Source organism: Pogoniulus pusillus, chromosome 27 (assembly GCF_015220805.1).
Source record: "Pogoniulus pusillus isolate bPogPus1 chromosome 27, bPogPus1.pri, whole genome shotgun sequence".
NCBI lineage: Eukaryota > Metazoa > Chordata > Aves > Piciformes > Lybiidae > Pogoniulus > Pogoniulus pusillus.
This window is the reverse complement of record NC_087290.1, coordinates 17,783,908-17,803,510: the sequence shown is the minus strand read 5'-3', so window position 1 is coordinate 17,803,510 and position 19,603 is coordinate 17,783,908. Positions and strand designations below refer to the sequence as shown.

The 19,603-nt window shown below is 50.8% G+C and overlaps 1 protein-coding gene across 1 annotated transcript; it reads left to right on the top strand.

Moving 5' to 3' along the window:
- The first annotated feature begins 1,941 nt into the window (after window positions 1-1,941).
- BEST3 (bestrophin 3) lies at window positions 1,942-18,811 on the top strand. Its single transcript, XM_064165952.1, has 9 exons — window positions 1,942-2,093; window positions 3,410-3,504; window positions 4,983-5,216; window positions 8,330-8,484; window positions 10,531-10,608; window positions 11,624-11,776; window positions 13,746-13,826; window positions 15,961-16,112; window positions 17,899-18,811. Exons 1-9 carry the CDS (start codon window positions 1,942-1,944, stop codon window positions 18,809-18,811), a joined length of 2,013 nt encoding a protein of 670 aa, XP_064022022.1.
- Window positions 18,812-19,603: the final 792 nt, after the last annotated feature.

The following is a 19,603-nucleotide window of genomic DNA, read 5'->3' as shown; positions in this document are numbered from 1 at the left end:
CAGCATCACCCAGGGCAGTCCACACAGGGATGCAGCCAGCTGGGGTTGCAAAGGCTCCAGAGAAGGAGACTCCACAGCCTCTCTGGGCAGCCTGCTCCAGGGCTCTGGCACCCTCACTCTAAAGAAGTTTCCCCTCCTGTGGAGCTGAAACCTTCTCTGTTCCAGGTTGGATCCATTGTTCCTTGGCTTATTGCTGTGCACCACCCAAAAGAGCTTGGCCCCCTCCACTTGACCCCCAGCCCTCAGCTACTGATAGACATTGCTCAGATCCCCTCTCAGCCTTCTCTTCTGAAGACTGAACAGCCCCAGGGCTCTCAGTCTCTCTCCAGAGAGGAGTTGCTCAAGTCATTGTAAGGAAGTTTCTCCTCATGCTGAGCTGAAACCTTCTATGTTCAAGTTTGTATCCATACAGAACTCCAGACAAGACTCACATTTATGACAGACAATAACTGCCTTGAAGCTTTGTGCTTGCCTCAGTTGATCCCATTCTTGCACACTGCACAAAACTGGTTTATGCTAGAGTTAGCAGAAGACATTTACCTACACACTTTTAGTAGTGCCTTAATTACACCATGTCATGTAGTGCCTGCCTGAGCAGCCTTGTGGCTTTGTTTTGCTTGCATGGCCATGCAATGCTTAAGCATTGATGAGTATGTGTAGCTGCCAAGCCTAGCAAGAAGAGGGTTCCCCAGCTGATCTCAGCTGCTTGTCATAAGCATTAATGAAACAGACCAACTTGAAATCTCTTTGGGTTTTGGAGGAGCATAATTACCAAAGCCAGCTAAAAATAATGCCTGGCAAGGAAGGTGCCTGTGTGGAATTTAGCTTTCACTTCTCTTGCTGGAGTGGTGACAAAGCTTAAACAGAACAAAATCAATCCAATCTATTGGCTTCTTTTGCTCACACCAGGCTGGATATTGAGGGGCTGGAGCAGGGCCAGAGGAGAGCAACGAGAGTGAGGAAGGGACTAGAGGGGAAGGCTGCTGAGGAGAGGCTGAGGGAGCTGGGCTGGGTTAGCCTGGAGAAGAGGAGACTCAGGGGGGACCTTAGCACACTCTTCACCTACCTTAAAGGAAGGTGCAGTCTGGTGGGGATCAGGCTCTGCTGCCAGGCAACTTGTGGAGGACAAGAGGGCATGGCCTGAAGCTGTGCCAGGGGAGGGTTAGGTTGGATGTTAGGAAGCACTTCCTGATGGAAAGGGGAATTAGAGACTGGAATGGGCTGCCCAGGGAGGTGGTGGAGTTGCTGTGCCTGGAGGTGTTTCAGGCCAGCTTGGCTGTGGCACTTAGTGCCATGGTCTGGTGGCTGTGGGGGTGTTAAGTCCTAGGCTGGGCTGGATGATCTCAGAGCTCTATTCCACCTTAAATGATTCTGTGATTCTGGAGCAAATTGAGTGTAAGCAGAGGTGTCTCCCACCTGGGCAGCTGGCCACATTTGCTGCTAGCTGTTGTTTTTGTGTGATCTTGCAGGTAAAGCTCCAATACAGCCTCACATCAGTCAGCCTGCAGGACTCAATGGTGCTTGCAACTGCATGATTTGTGTTTCCCCTTCTTTCTGTGTATACCAATATACAAAGCAGGTGCTAATGTATGCATAAACTCTCATATATATGTACATTTAGAATCATAGAATCAACCAGGTCGGAAGAGACCTCCAAGCTCATCCAGTCCAACCTAGTACCCAGTCCTAGACCATGGCACTGAGTGCCCCATCCAGTCTTTTCTTGAACACCTCCAGGCACAGCGACTCCACCACCTCCCTGGGCAGCCCATTCCAATGCCAATCACTCTCTCTGGGAAGAACTTCCTCCTAAAAGCATGTGCATGTGCAGCTATGTGCCTGTCTATACAAGGATGCATTCAGCTTGGGATACACTGTCCAAAAATGCTGATGGTTTCTTTGCTTCTTCCCTACCGTTCCTAGGCACAGCCTGCCAAGAGGATGACAGTCACTTACTCCAGCAAAGTAGCCAATGCCACTTTCTTTGGATTTCACAGATTACTCCTGAGGTGGAAAGGCAGCATCTACAAATTGCTGTACAGAGAATTTATAGTGTTTGCTACCCTTTACACAGCCATAAGTGTGTTATACAGGTACACTCTTTCCTATTCGCCTCTTGTTGTATGCTGTGCTGAAGTTTCATTCTTCATACTATTAGGCTGATGAGTGATGGGTGGGAGGGAGTGTGTGTGTGTGGAGGGGGTGTCTTTTCCTTGGACCTGAATGTTCCTTAATCATAGAATCAAGCAGGTTGGAAGAGAGCTCCAAACTCATCCAGTCCAACCTAGCACTCAGCCCTGGCCAATCAACCAGACCATTTGCTTCAACACCCCCAGGCACGGTGACTCCACCACCTCCCTGGGCAGCCCATTCCAGTGCCAATCACTCTCTCTGACAACAACTTCCTCCTAACATCCAGCCTAGACCTCCCCTGGCACAGCTTGAGACTTATCTTTTATCATTCTGGTGTTGAGTTGGCGGCAGCATGAATGCCTCCCTGCTTCAAGTGATCACTATAGACCTTTCCTTTCACTTGCAGAACTGTCTTCCCAATTGTAATTTCTTTAGCAACCCTGAAAGGCATAATTTATAGAGAGAGATAGAAAATTAGAGAGCCAGGTTATATAGCCAGGATCTGGATATAGACTGGATCTTAGGAAGAAGAATCACAGAGTATTAGCCTGGAGAAGAGAAGGCTCAGGGCAGAGCTCATTGCTCTCTACAACTACCTGAAGGGAAGCTGTAGCCAGGTGAGGTTGGGTTCTTCTCCAAGGCACCCAGCAACAGAACAAGGGGACACAGCCTCAAGCTGTGCCTGGGGAGGTCTAGGCTGGATGTTAGGAGGAAGTTCTTGACAAAGTAACTGGCATTGGAATGGGCTGCGCTGGAGGTGCTCAAGAAAAGCCTGGATGAGGCACTTAGTGCCATGGTCTGGTTGACTGGACAGGGCTGGGTGCTAGGTTGGACTGGATGAGCTTGGAGGTCTCTTCCAACCTGCTTGATTCTATGATTCTGAGAAGTTATTCACCATGAGGGTGGTGAGACACTGGCACAGGTTGCCCAGGGAGGCAGTGGAAGCCTCATCCCTGCATGATTTTAAGGCCAGGCTGGATGTGGCTCTGTGCAACCTGATCTAGTGTGAAGTGTCCCTGCCCATGGCAGGGAGGTTGGAACTGGCTGATCCTTGAGGTCCCTTCCAACCCTGACTGTTCTGTCATTCTGTCCAACATTGCCTTCTCCTCCAGCTTTGTTGTTATGTGCCAGAAGTGTTTGGCACTTTAAGAACTCTCTTGAAGACCTCAGCTAAGGTGTTCCCTATTGCACATAGCTGACCATTTGCACCTGTTTGCACTCTGTAGCTAGTGCCAGCATGACCTGAAAGGACAGATACATTTTATGTCTGCTGCAGATTTTTCCTTACAGGTAGCCAAAAACGCTTCTTTGAGAAGTTATCCATTTACTGTGACAGATATGCTGAACAAATCCCTGTAACCTTTGTGCTTGGTAAGTACCAGCTGCATGTGGAGCTACTCTCCAGCACTGTCTCTGTGAATGCCTGTGCGTGGAAGCACTTCAGAGCTTGAGGGGCATGTGGGGAGATTAGAGGCTGGCATTAAAATGCTCAGCTTCAAACAGGTCTCCTCAAGTTTGAGTTGCTTTTGATGCATTAACATTTATGCTCATGTTCTTAGTACACCAACAAAAAGTGAAGTTTGCATATATCTCTCTCCATCATCTCTCTCTTCATCATCTTATCTCTCTCCATCATCTCTTACTCTCTCCCTCCATCACCTCTCTCCCCCTCTACCACCTCTCTCTCCCTCTACCATATCTCTCTCTCCATCATCTTATCTCTCTCCATCATCTTATCTCTCTCCATCATCTTATCTCTCTCCATCATCTTATCTCTTTCTTTTCATCATCTCTCACTCTCCATCACCTCTCCCCCTCTCCATCACCTCTCTCCCCCTCCATCACCTCTCTCCCCCTCCATCACCTCTCTCTCCACCCACCATCTGTCTCTCCATCACCTCACTCCATCATCTCTCTCTCTCCATCACCTCTCTCTCTCTGTACACATATACATGCAAAATGCCCACTAGCACTAATATATTGTGCCTGATCTTTCAAAGCATTAAATCCACTCAAGGTTTAACAGAGAAGAGGGAATGTGGAAGCTCAAGAGTCTGCAGCACTCAGCTGGACTGGGCCATTGAGTTGCAGTGTCTCTTACATAATTAGCACTGATTGCTTCCTGGGGTGTGATGTGTTAAATTTTGTGCTCCCCAGTTGAAAAGGGACAGGGATCTGCTGGAGAAGGTCCAGTGGAGGACTAGGAGGATGATCAGAGGACTGGAGCACTGCCTGATGAGGAGAGGCTGAAGGACCTGGGGCTGCTTAGTCTGGAGAAGACTGAGAGGGGATCTGATCAATGTTTAGAAATCTCTGAGGGCTGGGGGTCAGGAGGGGGGGACAGGCTCTGCTCACTGCTCCCTGGGATAGGTCAAGGAGCAATGGATGGAAGCTGCAGCACAGGAGGTTCCACCTCGACACAAGGGGGAATTTGTTGACTGGAAGGGTGACACAGCCCTGGCACAGGCTGCCCAGAGAGGCTGTGGAGTCTCCTTCTCTGGAGCCTTTCCAGCCCTGTCTGGATGTGTTCCTGTGTGCCCTGAGCTAGATTGTATGGTCCTGCTGTGGCAGGGGATTGGACTGGGTGATCTCCTTGGGTCCCTTCCAAGCCCTGACATCCTGTGAGTGGTGAATCTGCACAGGATTCCTTCCCCTCTTCCCCTTTGCAAAATGAGCTTAACTTTGTCTTTCCTGACCCGTGCCATTTACTGCATTTATCTGGGCAAGACACCAGCTTAGCCTTGGGAACAGCACACTGCCAACCTGCCAACTAAGCGGCAGTGACACAAACAGAGCTCCTGTCGGGCACTGGACTTGCCTTCTCCTTATGTTTGCCTCCCAACCCTCAGGTTTCTACGTTACCCTGGTGGTGAATCGGTGGTGGAACCAGTTTGTGAACCTGCCGTGGCCGGACCGATTGATGCTGCTGATCTCCAGCTGCGTGCAGGGCAGGGATGAGTACGGGCGGCTGCTGCGCAGGACGCTGATGCGTTACGTGAACCTGACCTCCCTGCTCATCTTCCGCTCCGTCAGCACCGCTGTCTACAAAAGGTTCCCCACCATGGACCATGTGGTAGGGGCAGGTACTGGAACCCTCCTCCCCAGAATCTCTTGCCTTTCTCTCAGTGGTGTCTGGCACGGGATGGCTTCCCAGGGCAAGGGCTTCGAACCGCAGCACCTCTGCTGTGAGGGCAGGCTGAGAGGAGTTGTGCAGCCTGGAGGAGAGGAGGGTGCAGGGATCTGCACTGCCGGCAGGTCAGAGAGGTGATTCTGCCACTTTGCTCTGCTCTGCTGAGGCCTCACCTGCAGTGCTGCATCCAGCTCTGGAGCCCTCAGTACAGGAAGGACATGGAGCTGATGGAGCAGGTCCAGAGGAGGCCACAAAAATGCTCAGGGGGTTGGAGCAGCTCTGCTACAAAGCCAGGCTGAGGGAGCTGGGGGTGTGCAGCCTGCAGAAGAGGAGGCTCTGGGGAAACCTCACAGCAGCCTGCCAGTACCTGAAGGGGGCTCACAGGAAGGCTGCAGAGAGACTGTTTGCAAAGGGCTGCAGGGACAGGATGAGGGCAATGGCTTCAAACTAGAGCAAAGCAGATTGAGATTGGATGTTAGGAACAGGTTCTGCTCCATGAGGGTGGTGGAACACTGCAACAGGTTGCCCAGGAAGGGAGTTGGGGCCCATCCCTGGAGATATTGAAGGTGATGCTGGACAGGGCTGTGGGCAACCTGATCTAGTTGAGGATGTCCCTGCTGAGTGCAGGGGGGTTTGGACTGGCTGAGTTTTGGAGGTCCCTTCCAACCCAGCCCATTCTATGATTCTAAGATCAACTCAGATTTATGTACCATGTTCTATCATAATAACACTAAGCATTATTAAGAGCCAAGCAAAAGAACATTTAACTACTACAAACCCAAATGCCTTCACTTTAACAATGACAACTGTTACGTTACTGTTAAGAGAACATGGCTTTGCTGAGCTTTCCTCAACTAAAGCATACCTACTTTCAGCAGAGAGCAAGAACTGATCCTTGGAGATCTGTTGTTCCTCATGACCCCCCCAAGCTGTGTCCTTCCAGGCAATGATCTCCTGGAGCCTCTCAGGTGACTTGCATCCAGTTTTCAGTCCAGGCTGTCGATTTTCTGGTGTTTTGTCTGCCTGTTTCAGCCTGATAGAAACACAATCACAGAACTGTAAGTGTTGGAAGGGACCTCCAGAGATCATCCAGTACAACCCCCCTACCAAAGCAGTATCACCCAGGGCAGTCCACACAGCAATGCATCCAGGTGGCTTTGGAAAGTCTCCAGAGGAGACTCCACAGCCTCTCTGGGCAGCCTGCTCCAGGGCTCTGGCACCCTCACTCCAAAGAAATTTCTCCTCCTGGGGAGCTGAAACCTTCTCTGTTCCAGTTTGCATTCATTGCTGCTTGGCTTATTGCTGTGCACCACCCAAAAGAGCTTGGCCCCCTTCACTGGACCCCCATCCCTCAGCTATTGACAGACATTGCTCAGATCCCCTCTCAGCCTTCTCTCCTGCAGACTAAACAGCCCCAGGGCTCTCAGTCTCTCTCCAGAGGGGAGATGCTCAAGTTCCCCACTCATCCTCATGGCTCTCCAATGGACTCTCTCCAGCAGGTTCCTGTCTCTTTGAACTGGGGAGCCCAAAACAGGACACAGTATTGCAGCTGTGGTCTCAGCAGGGCAGAATAGAGGGGGGATAGTAAATTCTCAACCCTGGACTTTAAGAAGGCTAACTTTGCCCTCTTCAAAACTCTACTTAGAGCATCCAGTGGACCAGGAGCCTGGAAGGAAAGGGAGCCCAAGAGAGCTGGTTAATGTACAAACATTACCTCCTCCAAGCTCAACAAAAAATAACAAGCAAGGGAGGCAGAAGACCTGCATGGATAAGCAAGGATCTCCTGGGAAAACTCAGAAAGAAAAAGGAGGCTTCCAATAGGTAGAAAAAAGGTCTGGTCAGTGGGGAGGATTATGGAAATCCTGTCTGCTCTCAGGTCCCTGATTGATCTTTCAGTGCTCAAGTTGTAATTGATTGTCTGAGCAACTGATTTTTTCCTTGGTTTGGGGTGGACACACTGCCATTTTCTTTTGTCCTGGGTCAGAGCTAGTCTCAGCAGAACAGAAGTTGTTTTATACCCACACCTGAGCAAAAACTAAGATCCTCTAAACCAAACTTGCTCCGACCCCAGAAAATGCAGGACTTGCACAAAGAAAAATGTGACATTTCCTGCCATGGATTTTCTGGAAGGAAGGAGGACAGAGGAGCAGAGCAGAGTTTCCTTATCCAAGGAGGGAGAAGTGTTGCTCCAAAATCTAGCTGCTCCTGTGCCAGTCCCAGGCAGCAAGCTTCTCTGATGCAGGTTTTCTCACACATGGCCCTGGCTCTTCTGCCATCTGACCTTGGAATTGCTTGCAGCAGATGGAAGCAGAGCAGGAACTCTGCATGAAACTCCATACCTGCCCAGCACCCCAGCAGGGTGAATTGCCAGGCAGAGAGCAGCTTCAGCCTGCAGCCCCCAGCATGTCAGCTGGCCTCACGTCTCGCTTCAGCTCAGGATTCCTTTTCTATCCCTTTGCACACCTTCCTAACTCCAAAGAAAACATGAAATACAATCTGTCAGGCAAGTGGTCTGCTGGCAGAAGGCAGGCTCTCTGCAGAGCTGCTTCATGCACTCACCTGTAGGCTCTGTTGCTTGCTTCCTGCTTTGCAGATTTAGCAGAGAGTTACAGGAATCAGGTCTCGTGAATGGCCTTGCAACAGATGTGGTGCTGCTGAAAGCTGGCACTGCTGAAAAGTGAGAGCTCCTTGACTGACAAATCCAGTTCCTGCTTTTTCCAGGAGCAGAGTATGAAACCAGAGGTGAATCTGTACAGTCACAGAATCACAGAACCTTAGAGGTTGGAAGGGACCTCCATGGATCACCCAGTCCAACCCCCCCCTGCCAAAGCAGCATCACCCAGGGCAGTCCACACAGGAATGCATCCAGGTGGCTTTAGAAAGGCTCCAGAGAAGGAGAATTCACAACCTCTCTGGGCAGCCTGCTCCAGGGCTCTGGCACTGACACTCTGTGATTCTGTAACCACATAACCAGATTAAAAGACATTTGAAATGCACACCGCTGGCAGCACCGCGAGCACAGAACAAACTGCTTCTTTTTTGTCGCTGCTGCTGGCAATCAAACAGGTTTTATGACAAGGTATGAAAGAAAACTTTTTGATGACCTCAAGTCTCCCCACCTGAAATACTGGGTTCCCTTTGTCTGGTTTGGAAATCTGGCATCAAAGGCACGGAAAGAGGGGAGAATCCGGGACAGCGTCGATCTGCAGACACTGATGAACGTAAGTAGGAGGAGAAATCAATCTCCAGCAAGCTAACCTGAGGCTGCTGCCTGGCAGCTTCTCACTCAGATAATCTGATTTACTCTGCACAGCTCTCCAGGAAAGAGAAGACTGAGAGGGGATCTAATAAGTGTTTATAAATGCCTGAGGGCTGGGGGTCAGGACGGGGGGGACAGGCTCTGCTCACTGCTCCCTGGGATAGGACAAGGAGCAAGGGATGGAAGCTGCAGCACAGGAGGTTCCAGCTCAGCACAAGGGGGAACTTCTTGGCTCTAAGGGTCCCAGGCTGCCCAGAGAGGTTGTGGAGTCTCCTCTGGAGTCTTTCAAAGCCTGCCTGGATGTGTTCCTGTGTGACCTAAGCTAGATTGTATGGTCCTGCATTGTATGGTCCTCTGGCAGGAGGGTTGGACTCGGTGATCTCTTTGGGTCCCTTCCAACCCCTGACATCCTGTGAGCTGTGATGTTGTGCTCTAAACCATCTCACTTGGGATTTATCCCACTCGCCTCTGTGCACCAATGACCATTCCAGCACACACAGCAGCAGTTTGCTGGGTCTGTATTTGTGTGGCTGAGGAGGGATTAACCCAAGCAACAAATTGCTGAGTAAAAGCTTGTTGCAGCATCACCATTGGTTCATCTTTGTTCCATTTACCCCTGCAGCAAAGATGAGAATAATTTGATCTTCTGAGGAGTTTAATATTGACTTCAGGGAAGATAATTTCCCTGAATATTTCATTAAGAGGTCAAGCATCTTTCTTTTTTAGTGATATATCTTTCCTGTTCACTAGACTGTGAATAAGAGAGACACAAAGGCTAATTGGAGAAGAGATGCACACTGTGCTAAGAATTCCAACTCCATAAAGCAGCTGGATACTCAAACCTGACAGGGCAGTGCTGGTTATAGTCATGGTACCAATGTCTGGGTACTACTCTAGGTTATTTCTCTGTACTTTGTATGTGCAGGAATGGACTCTAACAAAATATTTATCATTTAGACTTCAACTCCATGGAATTTTAGTTTGTTTGGGTTTGTTTTTTCCTTTCTTTTCTTTCTGCCTTTCTCTCCTCCTCTCTTTTCTTTCTGCCTTTTTCTCCTCTTTTCTTTTTGCCTCTTCTTCTCCTCTCTTTCTGCCCTTTTCTCCTTCTCTCTTTTCATTCTGCCCTTTTCTCTGCTGCTCTTTTCTTTCTGTCTTTTTGTCCTCTCTTTTCTTTCTGCCTTTTTCTCCTCCTCTCTTTTCTTTCTGGCTTTCTGTCCTCTCTTTTCTTTCTGCCCTTTTCTCCTCCTCTCTTTTCTTTCTGTCTTTTTGTCCTCTCTTTTCTTTCTGCCTTTTTCTCCTCCTCTCTTTTCTTTCTGGCTTTCTGTCCTCTCTTTTCTTTCTGCCCTTTTCTCCTCCTCTCTTTTCTTTCTGGCTTTTTGTCCTCTCTTTTCTTTCTGCCTTTTTCTCCTCCTCTCTTTTCTTTCTGGCTTTCTGTCCTCTCTTTTCTTTCTGCCCTTTTCTCCTCCTCTCTTTTCTTTCTGGCTTTTTGTCCTCTCTTTTCTTTCTGCCCTTTTTTTCTCCTCTCTTTTCTTTCTGCCTTTGTCTCCTCCTCTCTTTTCTTTCTGCCCTTTTCTTCTCTTTTTTTTCTGCCTTTTTCTCCTCCTATTTTTTCTTTATGCCCTTTTCTCCTCCTCTCTTTTCTTTTTGCCTTTCTCTCCTCTTCTTTTCTTTTTGCCTTTCTTTCCCCTTCTCTTTTCTTTTTGCCTTTCTTTCCTCTTCTCTTTTCTTTTTGCCTTTCTTTCCTCTTCTCTTTTCTTTTTGCCTTTCTCTCCTCTTCTCTTTTCTTTTTGCCTTTCTCTCCTCCTCTCTTTTCTTTTTGCCTTTCTCTCCTCCTCTCTTCTTTCTGCCTTTTTCTTTGCTCTCTTTTTTTTCTAATGCTCTTCTCTTCTCTTCTCTTCTCTTCTCTTCTCTTCTCTTCTCTTCTCTTCTCTTCTCTTCTCTTCTCTTCTCTTCTCTTCTCTTCTCTTCTCTTCTCCCTTTATTTTGTTTTCTATCCTTTCTCTTTCAGGAGATGAACAAGTACCGGTCCTGGTGTAGTCTCCTGTTTGGTTATGACTGGGTTGGAATTCCACTGGTCTATACCCAGGTACTCAGCTCTTATCCTTTACAAAATTCAGAATCCAGTTGCCATTCAAGGGGAGCCTGGTGCCAAACATCCACCAACTCAACCAGAGTTGCCAAAGGGTTGAACACTTGCTGGCTCCCATGGGATCCTGGAGGCCTGGTTAGCTGGTTCACTCACTTGTAACATGCAGAAGATTTGAAGGCATCAGCTGGGAGAGCACTGGGAAGCACCAAAATGTTTTTGTTCTTTTTCCTCTGTCTTCTTCCTGCCCTAATTATTCCGATTTGTCCTATCTCCCAAATTACACAGCAAAAGGTGGGCAGCAAGTTCTGCATGGAACAGCAAAGTGCCCTTGTGGCCAAGGAGGCCAATGGGATCCGGGGGGGCATTAAAAAGAGAGCGGCCAGCAGAGCAAGGGAGGTTCTCCTCCCCCTCTACTCTGCCCTGGTCAGGTCCCACCTGGAATATTGTATTCAGTTCTGGGCTCCTCAGTTCGAGAGGGACAGGGAGCTGCTGGAGAAGAGTCCAAGGGAGGGCTGCAAGGATGCTGAAGGGACTGCAGCACTGCCTGATGGGGAAAGGCTGAGAGCCCTGGGGCTGCTTAGGCTGCAGAGGAGAAGCCTGAGAGGGGATCTGAGCAATGTCTGTCAAGAGCTGAGGGCTGGGGGTCAGGAAGGAAGGGACAGGGACAGCCTCTGCTCACCTGTGCCCTGCCACAGGACAAGGGGCAAGGGATGTTTCCACCAAAACATGAGGAAGAACTTCTTGAGCATAAGGGTGACAGAGCCCTGACACAGGCTGCCCAGAGAGGTTGTGGAGTCTCCTTTCCAGCTCTGTCTGGATGTGTTCCTGTGTGACCTGTGCTAGAGTCTCTGCTCCTGCTCTGGCAGGAGGGTTGGACTGGAAGATCTCCAGAGGCTCCTTCCCTCGCATCTTGCGGGCCTGTGAGCAGGCAGTCAGAGGCCTCTGAGCAGCTGTTCCTTCCTGCATGAGGTTGTGTTCTGGCATGGTTTCAACGCAGTTTTGTCCTTTGCAGGTTGTGACTCTTGCAGTCTATACTTTTTTCTTTGCCTGCCTGATAGGGCGCCAGTTTTTGGATACTGACCAAGGGTATCAGGGACATGACTTGGATATTTACATTCCAATCTTCACACTGCTGCAGTTCTTCTTCTACGCAGGATGGCTCAAGGTAATGTAGCTGTCTGGAGAGGTCACAGGGGAAATCCCCTCTGGGAGGATGGGCAAAGATGCCAGAGCTGAAGTCAACCAGCTTGGAGCAGAGAGAGAGAGAGAAGGGAAGCCAGAGCAGTGGAGGCAGCACGTTGCTCCTGCAGAAACGTGAGGCTTTCCACTAGGCAGTGCCTTCCACGTTCTTACTTGAGGTTACAAACCTGTAAGCTTCTTCTCTTGGCTGCCCATCTGCTGCTCCTGGGAGGTGGGGGGTGGGTTTGGTTTCTCCTTCATCAGCAACCAGAGCTTTCAGTAGCATGTCTGTCAGAGCTCAGGGCTCCCAGCCTGAAAACCCTTCTGCAGAAAGGAAATGGAAGGGAGGAGAAGCAGGCTTGTAAATAATAACTTCAGCACTGACAGGGCTCCCTCAGGACCTCCCTGAACCTGCACTGCCCCCCAAGTCAGGATACTTCTATCTTGGAAGGTTGCAGCCAGTTTCCTGCTGAGTGTGTTGGGCTTTGGCTGCCAGGCTGCAGAAAGGACCTTGAGCTACTCAGTTCCAGTAACTGGGCAATTCTTCAGGAATTATGGATAAGCTGAGCTCATGCCTTGGCCTCAGGCCTGGTTTCTCACACCTCCACTACAGGGGCAAAGCTTCATGTCACATGAGATACTGCTAAGTCCTCATTTTCATTATGGGGTAGATAAAGCATCCAAATCCAGCTCATAGCTGCTCTGCACTGCATTCCCTTCTGGGGAATAAAGTCCTGTCCCATGCCAGGGCCAGGTCAGCCAAGCAAAAGGCCACCACTGATGATCCATCTGTTGCAGTCCTGTTTACTGGGGGTTTTTTAACCTCATGTGACAGGTTTTGCAGTGAATTTTTGGGTGGCTATCCTCAGGTTTACACTGAGCTGATCCAGTGTCTTCCCTGGAGAGCCACGAGAGCCTCCATTCTGCCTCCTTCCTGCTGCAGCACTTCTGTAGCTATAGCCAAAATTGAATGCCTCAAAAGAGGTCACCAAGTGTGAGCAGAGGTCTCCTTTTCACCAAGAGCTTACTCACTGGTACAGCCTGGAGACACACAGGAATATGTAGGCACCAAGAGCTTACCCAACTGGTGCAACCTAGAGGCACACAGGAATATGTAGGCACCAAGAGCTTACTCACTGGTGCAACCTAGAGGCACACAGGAATATGTAGGCACCAAGAGCTTACTCACTGGTGCAACCTAGAGACATACAGGAATATGTAGGCACCAAGAGCTTACTCACTGGTGCAACCTAGAGGCACACAGGAATATGTAGGCACCAAGTGCCCAAACCAGCAGGCTGCATGAAACAACCAACTCAGACCCTGCTTTTAGTTTTGACTAGCATGATGCAAGGTGCCCAAACAAGAAGGTCAAGTGAAACAACCAGCTCAGCTCCTGTTCCCTAGCTTTGGTGCATGGTGCTCACTTGAATCAAGTCTTTTGATGGGCTGCTTTCCCTGAAAAGCTTCAGAGAGAGGCCATCAGAATCACCCCTAATAAAGCAGCAAGGGCTGAGGGCTGTGTCAGACAGATGAGCTGCACTCCCTCCAGCAGGCTGCAGCTGCAGGGCTGGGGGATGCTGACCCAGTGGGCTGGTGGAGTGCCACAGAACACAGTAGCAGAGCCTCTCATTGCTAGACCATTCACATACACCAGCCAAAGACAACAGTAAGGAAAGGTCATGGCTGTCTTCTGTGACAATTACTGTGGCCCAGGCATGTCTCAATTCCCAGCACCAACCACCATGACTGACAGCACCAAGAGGCAGAGAAATGATCTGCAGGGAAAGCAAGCTGCTCCTTGCTAGCCTGGCACAACCATCACACGGGGGCTCCAGCTATGATTCAAAGTGGCAGGCAGGGAGAGAGAGAACAATGCAATCCTGTTTTCTCTGCAGCAGCAGTCCTTACATGGCAGTGCCAACCTCTGCCCTTGTGTCTGGTTTCCCTCTCAGGTCGCTGAACAACTTATTAATCCTTTTGGAGAAGATGATGACGACTTTGAAACTAATTGGTGCATCGACAGGAATCTACAGGTTGATATTTCTGCTGCTGGCTTTGCTGTGCTGCATTGGAATGAGCTGCCCAGGGAGGTGGTGGAGCCCCCAACCCTGGATGTGTTCAAAAGTCTTTTGGCTGTGGTGCTTGGGGCTATGGTTTAGGGTGAACCTTGTAGAGTAGAGGTATGGGTTGGGCTTGGTGATCCTGAGTGGCTTCTCCAACCTGAGCATTTCTCTATGTGATTTATTCCTGTTTCTTATTCTGAGCTATCCTGGGCAATAGGTGTCAACCAGATAAATTCTTTCCCTGAAGGAGTACCCAGGCAACCAGCAACAGAACAAGGGGACACAGCCTCAAGTTGTGCCAGGGGAGGTCTAGGCTGGATGTTAGGAGGAAGCTGTTGGCAGAGAGAGTGATTGGCATTGGAATGGGCTGCCCAGGGAGGTGGTGGAGTGGCCGTGCCTGGAGGTCTTCAAGCCAAGCCTGGCTGAGGCACTTAGTGCCATGGTCTGGTTGATTGGCTAGGGCTGGGTGCTAGGTTGGCCTGGATGATCTTGGAGGTCTCTTCCAACCTGCTTGATTTTGTGATTCTCCCTATGGGCGTGATCCCCCAAATTTTATTTCTACCAGCTAATGCATCTTGACTTTGGTATTTATGATGCCTGATTAAGTATGCAAACAGCTGACCTCAAGCTATAAACCTTACTTTATGTCTGGAAAAGATACAAAACATAGGTCAAGGCTTCAAAATCCAAAGGTCATCTCTTCCCACATGCATCCCATAACAGCATACTTTGCTAGTCTGAATTTCAAGCCATCTGAATTTCAAGCCATTACAATACTACACACGAACCTTCCTTGAAGGGGGGGGGGGGGGGGGGGGGTGGGAATGAAATGGCAATGAAAGTACCAAAATAAGCCCAAGCACGGCCCTGAGCTAACAGTGCCCATACCATGAGTGACATCCTGATGCTGGCATGGCCAGGAGCCAGTGTCCTCAGTGGCAGGATAGGTGAGATAGGCAGGATACAGATTTATTGCCATTACCCCCAGTATTCAGTTCTTGATTCCTGTCAAAGGGTCCAAAAGACATGAAAAGATCCCCTGGCACCCACTGCTTGCCTTGTGGGTACAGCTGAGCATGGGGTTGAGCTGCTCTCACACCCCATGTCTGCTGGGGACCACTGAGACTGTCAAGCAGAGCTCAGGTGTGAAACAGAGCAAGGCTGGAGCAAGCAAACCAGCATATGAAGCAAAGCAAGCAGTGGAGGTACACACAGGTGTGGGGAAAGCCTTCATACCATCAAAGACACTCTCTGGCTTCACATCACTTCAGGCAACTTGTCTCAGAGACCTTTGTATAAAGTATATTGGAAGGTCCTAAAACAAGACATTTGGCTCTCAAACGTTCTGCTGTGTGGACAAAGCCTGCCAGAAGCTTCTCAGTCTGTAGACATTGTAAGGAGCACCACTGATGGGCTCTACACACTCACCATTGCAGAGGGTCACAGGTCTGTCTGATTGCCTCAAGCATGAGGAAAGTATGTCCATGTGATGCAAACATCCTTGCAGCATAGAAGACCCAAGCTACAACTAGCTTGGATATAGGAGGATATAGAATCATAGAATCAGTCAGGGTGGGAAGGGACCATAAGGATCAGCCAGTTCCAGCCCCCCTGCCATGGCCAGGCACACCCTACCCTAGATCAGGCTGGCCACAGCCTCAGCCAGCCTGGCCTTAAACACCTCCAAGGATGAGGCTTCCACCACCTCCCTGGGCAACCCATTCCAGGCTCTCACCACTCTCATGCTGAACAACTTCCTCCTCACATCCAGTCTGAATCTTCCCACCTCCACCTTTGCTCCGTCCCCCCCAGTCCTGTCACTCCACGAGAGCCTAAAAAGTCCCTCCCCAGCTCTTTTGTAGGCCACCTTCAGATCCTCGAAGGCCACAAGAAGGTCACCTGGGAGCCTCCTCTGCTCCAGCCTGCACAGCCCCAACTCTTTCAGTCGTATAGAGAGGAGTCTCTTCCCGATGCCCAGGCCAGGACACACAGCTTACTTTCAAGGCTTTCTGAAAGAAATACTGAGCCAGGGAGAACAAAGCAGGCTATGCAATGTACTGCACTGTGTTGAAAGTGACATGACTGACACCCAAAAACTCCCAAGGTCTCACTCCTGGCGGTGGATGACATGCACATGAACTTACCGCGGATGGAGAAGGACATGTACTGGAACTACTCCTCTGCCCGGCCGCCCTACACCAAAGCAGCTGCTGATTACTGCATCCCTTCATTCCTTGGATCGACTTTTGAAATGGGGTGAGTGGCAGCAAGGGTCCCTAAGGCCAGCAGAAAGGTCCTTACATCCACGCACCATGGGTGGCCAGCACAGAGCTGTGGGCTGTGGCAGGTCCTCACCTCCACGCACCACGGGTGGCCAGCACAGAGCTGTGGGCTGTGGCAGGTCCTCACCTCCACGCACCACGGGTGGCCAGCACGGAGCTGTGGGCTGTGGCACTGCTGTGAGTGGGGAAGCTGGAAATGGGAAATGGTGTCAGGAGGGGAATGGACAGGTTGGTGTCAGTGGGATGAAGTCTCCAGTGAGCCATGTGCTCACGTCAGCCATAGCTTAAACTGTATTATTAATAGAGCATATTTGCAAGCAGGGTTGGTTGACAGTAAGCAGAGGCTGTCCCTGTCCCTTCCTTCCTGACCCCCAGCCCTCAACTATGGAGGGACATTGCTCAGATCCCCTCTCAGCCTTCTCCTCTGCAAGACTAAGCAGCCCCAGGGCTCTCAGCTTTTCCTCCTCAGGCAGTGCTGCATTCCCTTCAGCATCCTTGTAGCCCTCCCTTGGATTCTCTCCAGTAGATCTCTGTCCTTCTTGAAATGGGGAGCCCAGAACTGGCTGCAATATTCCAGGTGAGGCCTCACTAGGGCAGGGAGAAAGGTGATAAAAGCCTCACCCTTGGAAATGTTTAAGGCCAGGTTGGGTGGGGCTCTGAGCAACCTGATCTAGTTGAAGATGTCTCTTTTTACTGCAGTAAGATTGGACTAAGTGGCCTTTCAAGGTCTCTTAAACCTAAACCATTCCATGATTTTATGACCTTCACAAATGCTGGATGAGTTTCCTTTGTCCCTCCAGGTCAGTGTTGTGCTTCTTGCCCCAGATTTGGCCCAAGTTCCTTTGGCATCCTTGACCTTAGGACAGGTAATTGGGCCAGGGTGAGTCAGTTGTGTGTATTGAGTTGCCTGGTAGAGGCAGACGTCCATTGGCCATGGTCGACTGAGGTTAGGAAGGAGAGTACCAAGGTGTGCCCCAGAAGTGAGGGATGTTTGACCATCTGTGTAATGCTAACATTTTTTAAACCACCACTCTCTCCTTCCAGGAGTAGCTCCTTAACTTCTCTTACTCTTCCCTAAAAAGAACCCTAACCACATGTAGCTGCCACAGAGGGCTGCAGCCTGAGTATGAAACGGTGCCAGATGCCTGATGATGCCCTCTCAGCCTGGTCCTCAGGAGAAGAGGCACTCAGCTCTCTGTGTGATCTGGCTGGTCTAAAGGCACAGGCACTGTTCCCTGGCACAGAATCACAGAATGTTAAGAGACCTTAAAAGATCCTCCAAGTCCAACCCCCCTGCCACTGCACCTGGAGCAGGTCACACAAGAATGCATCCAGGCAGGTTTTGAATGTCTCCAGAGAAGGAGACTCCACAGTCCCCCATGCAGCCTATGCCAGGCTTCTGTCACCCTCACAGGGAAAAAAAATCCTCCTCACGCTTACATGAAACTTCTGTGCCTCAGCTGCCACCCACTGCCCCTTGTGCTGGCACTGGGCATCACCCAGCAGAGCCTGGCTCCAGCCTCCTGCCACTCACCTGCACATCTTTACAACCATTGCTGGAGTCCCCTTTCAGGCTCCTCCTCTCCCAGCAGCACAGCCCCAGCTCGCTCAGGCTCTCCGCCTAAGGAACCCTTTATCACTCCTTCCATGCCGTGCCTCGGGGGCACAGCAGCGCCTCGGGGGCACAGCGGCGCCCCCCGGCCGGGCAGTGCGTTCTGCCTGCGAGCGGAGCGCTGAGTGACTGCGGCTTTGTTTGGCAGGCTGGCGGACACCGCCTTCCTCTACGGGGAAGAGTGGCCCTGGGAAGAAGACAAGCACCGGAGGCAGCGCTCGGTGCTGAGGAGGGTGAAGAGGTTTCTGAGCGTTCACGAAGGCCCCGCGTCGCCGCCGCCCCGGCGCTACAGCCGGCAGACCAGCGAGAACTCGGTGTTCTTCCCGGCGGACGAGAAGGGGCACATCAGGCGGCTGCAGGAGATGCACACGAGGGGCAGGCACTCCTCCTCCTCGTCCAGCTTCAAGAGGAAGCACGAAGGACTGGACAGAAGTAAGAGGCGGCAGAGCAGCAGGGACCTAGGACCCATCACGGAAGCCTCCAGGAGCGAGGCGCAGTTCAGCGACAGCGACATCTCGTCCGAGACGAACAGGCCGGTTCCGGAGGTCATCATCTCGGAAGCGGAGGAGGAAGGACCTGGCCTGCTGGGCAAAGCGGACCTGCCCCCGGAGCGCAGCGCCAGCATGCCAGAAGAGGCGCTGCAGAGGAGCCTGACCGAGGCGAACGTGGCTCTGCTGGACGACCCGTTCTACACGCCAGAAATGAGCGCCTATTTCCCAGGCTCCGAGGTGCATCAGTCACTTCCTTCGGTGATAGGGGAGCCCAGACACGAACCCCACGCTGCTAACATAGCTGGCTTCATAGCAGACCACGAGAGAAACCTTCAGCGATGGAGTTTACCAAGCTTCCACAGTCACAGCACGGTTTCAAACACCGACGCTGCACCTCCTCTAACAGATTCTGGGGCAGCTTCACACCCGAAGAACTTCAGAGACGGCAAAGATGCTGCTTCTGCTGAGGCTGCAGAGGCGCTGGAGCTGCAGCACTTGTGGGGTGCCCTGGACAGCAGAGAGACAGCCATAGTGGAGTTTTCCAACGAGAAAAACGAAAGAAAGCTCTGACTCTGCTCCCCCTGTGTCCGACTGACCTTTGCCTTCTCTTGGAAGTGGTTCTCAGGCAGAGTTGGTGGAAGTGCAGAAACGCAGACATGGTGCTCGGACCAGTCCTGAGCAAGATCCAGCAGAGGATCTGGATGCCTAAGCAGGAGGTGCTGTGGTGACATGTTTTAAGCCAGTCAGCTGGCTTCAAATCTGTGACCCTGTGGGGAAGGCATTTGGGGAGAAAACTAAGAGCCTCAGGAACAGATGCAAACAGCTGTTCTACATAGTAGTGAGCTGAGTAGGCTCACCTAGAGGTAACACCAAGGTTATTAGAAGAGCACAGGTGGCTCTGTCTACTTTAGATTTACCCTAAACACTACTACCTTTGTCCACTCCTTTATGATATCCTTGTAAGACCCACCAACAGCTCTGATGCCTACTCCAGTGGCTAGAAGGCTCCATTCCCTCCTTGGCCTGGAGAGATTCAGCCCACTGCCACTCACTACCTTGGAGGAGCACTTGGCAAGTCAGGCCTCTTGCTTCTGTGAGCCTGCCCCACTCCTGCTGAGGCTATGCCACCTCAAAGTGAAAGAATAAAAGGATTAAATGTTTAACTTCATTAAGAAAAATGGATGAGTCAAAGCTGATGATAAGCTGGGCATGGAAGGGTTGAGCTCTGCTCAACTCCCTGGAATCACAGAATCAAGCAGGTTGGAAGAGACCTCCAAGCTCATCCAGTCCAACCTAGCACCCAGCCCTAGGCAGTCGACTAGACCTGATGCCTGGAAGGGACCTCAAAAGTTTATCCAGTCC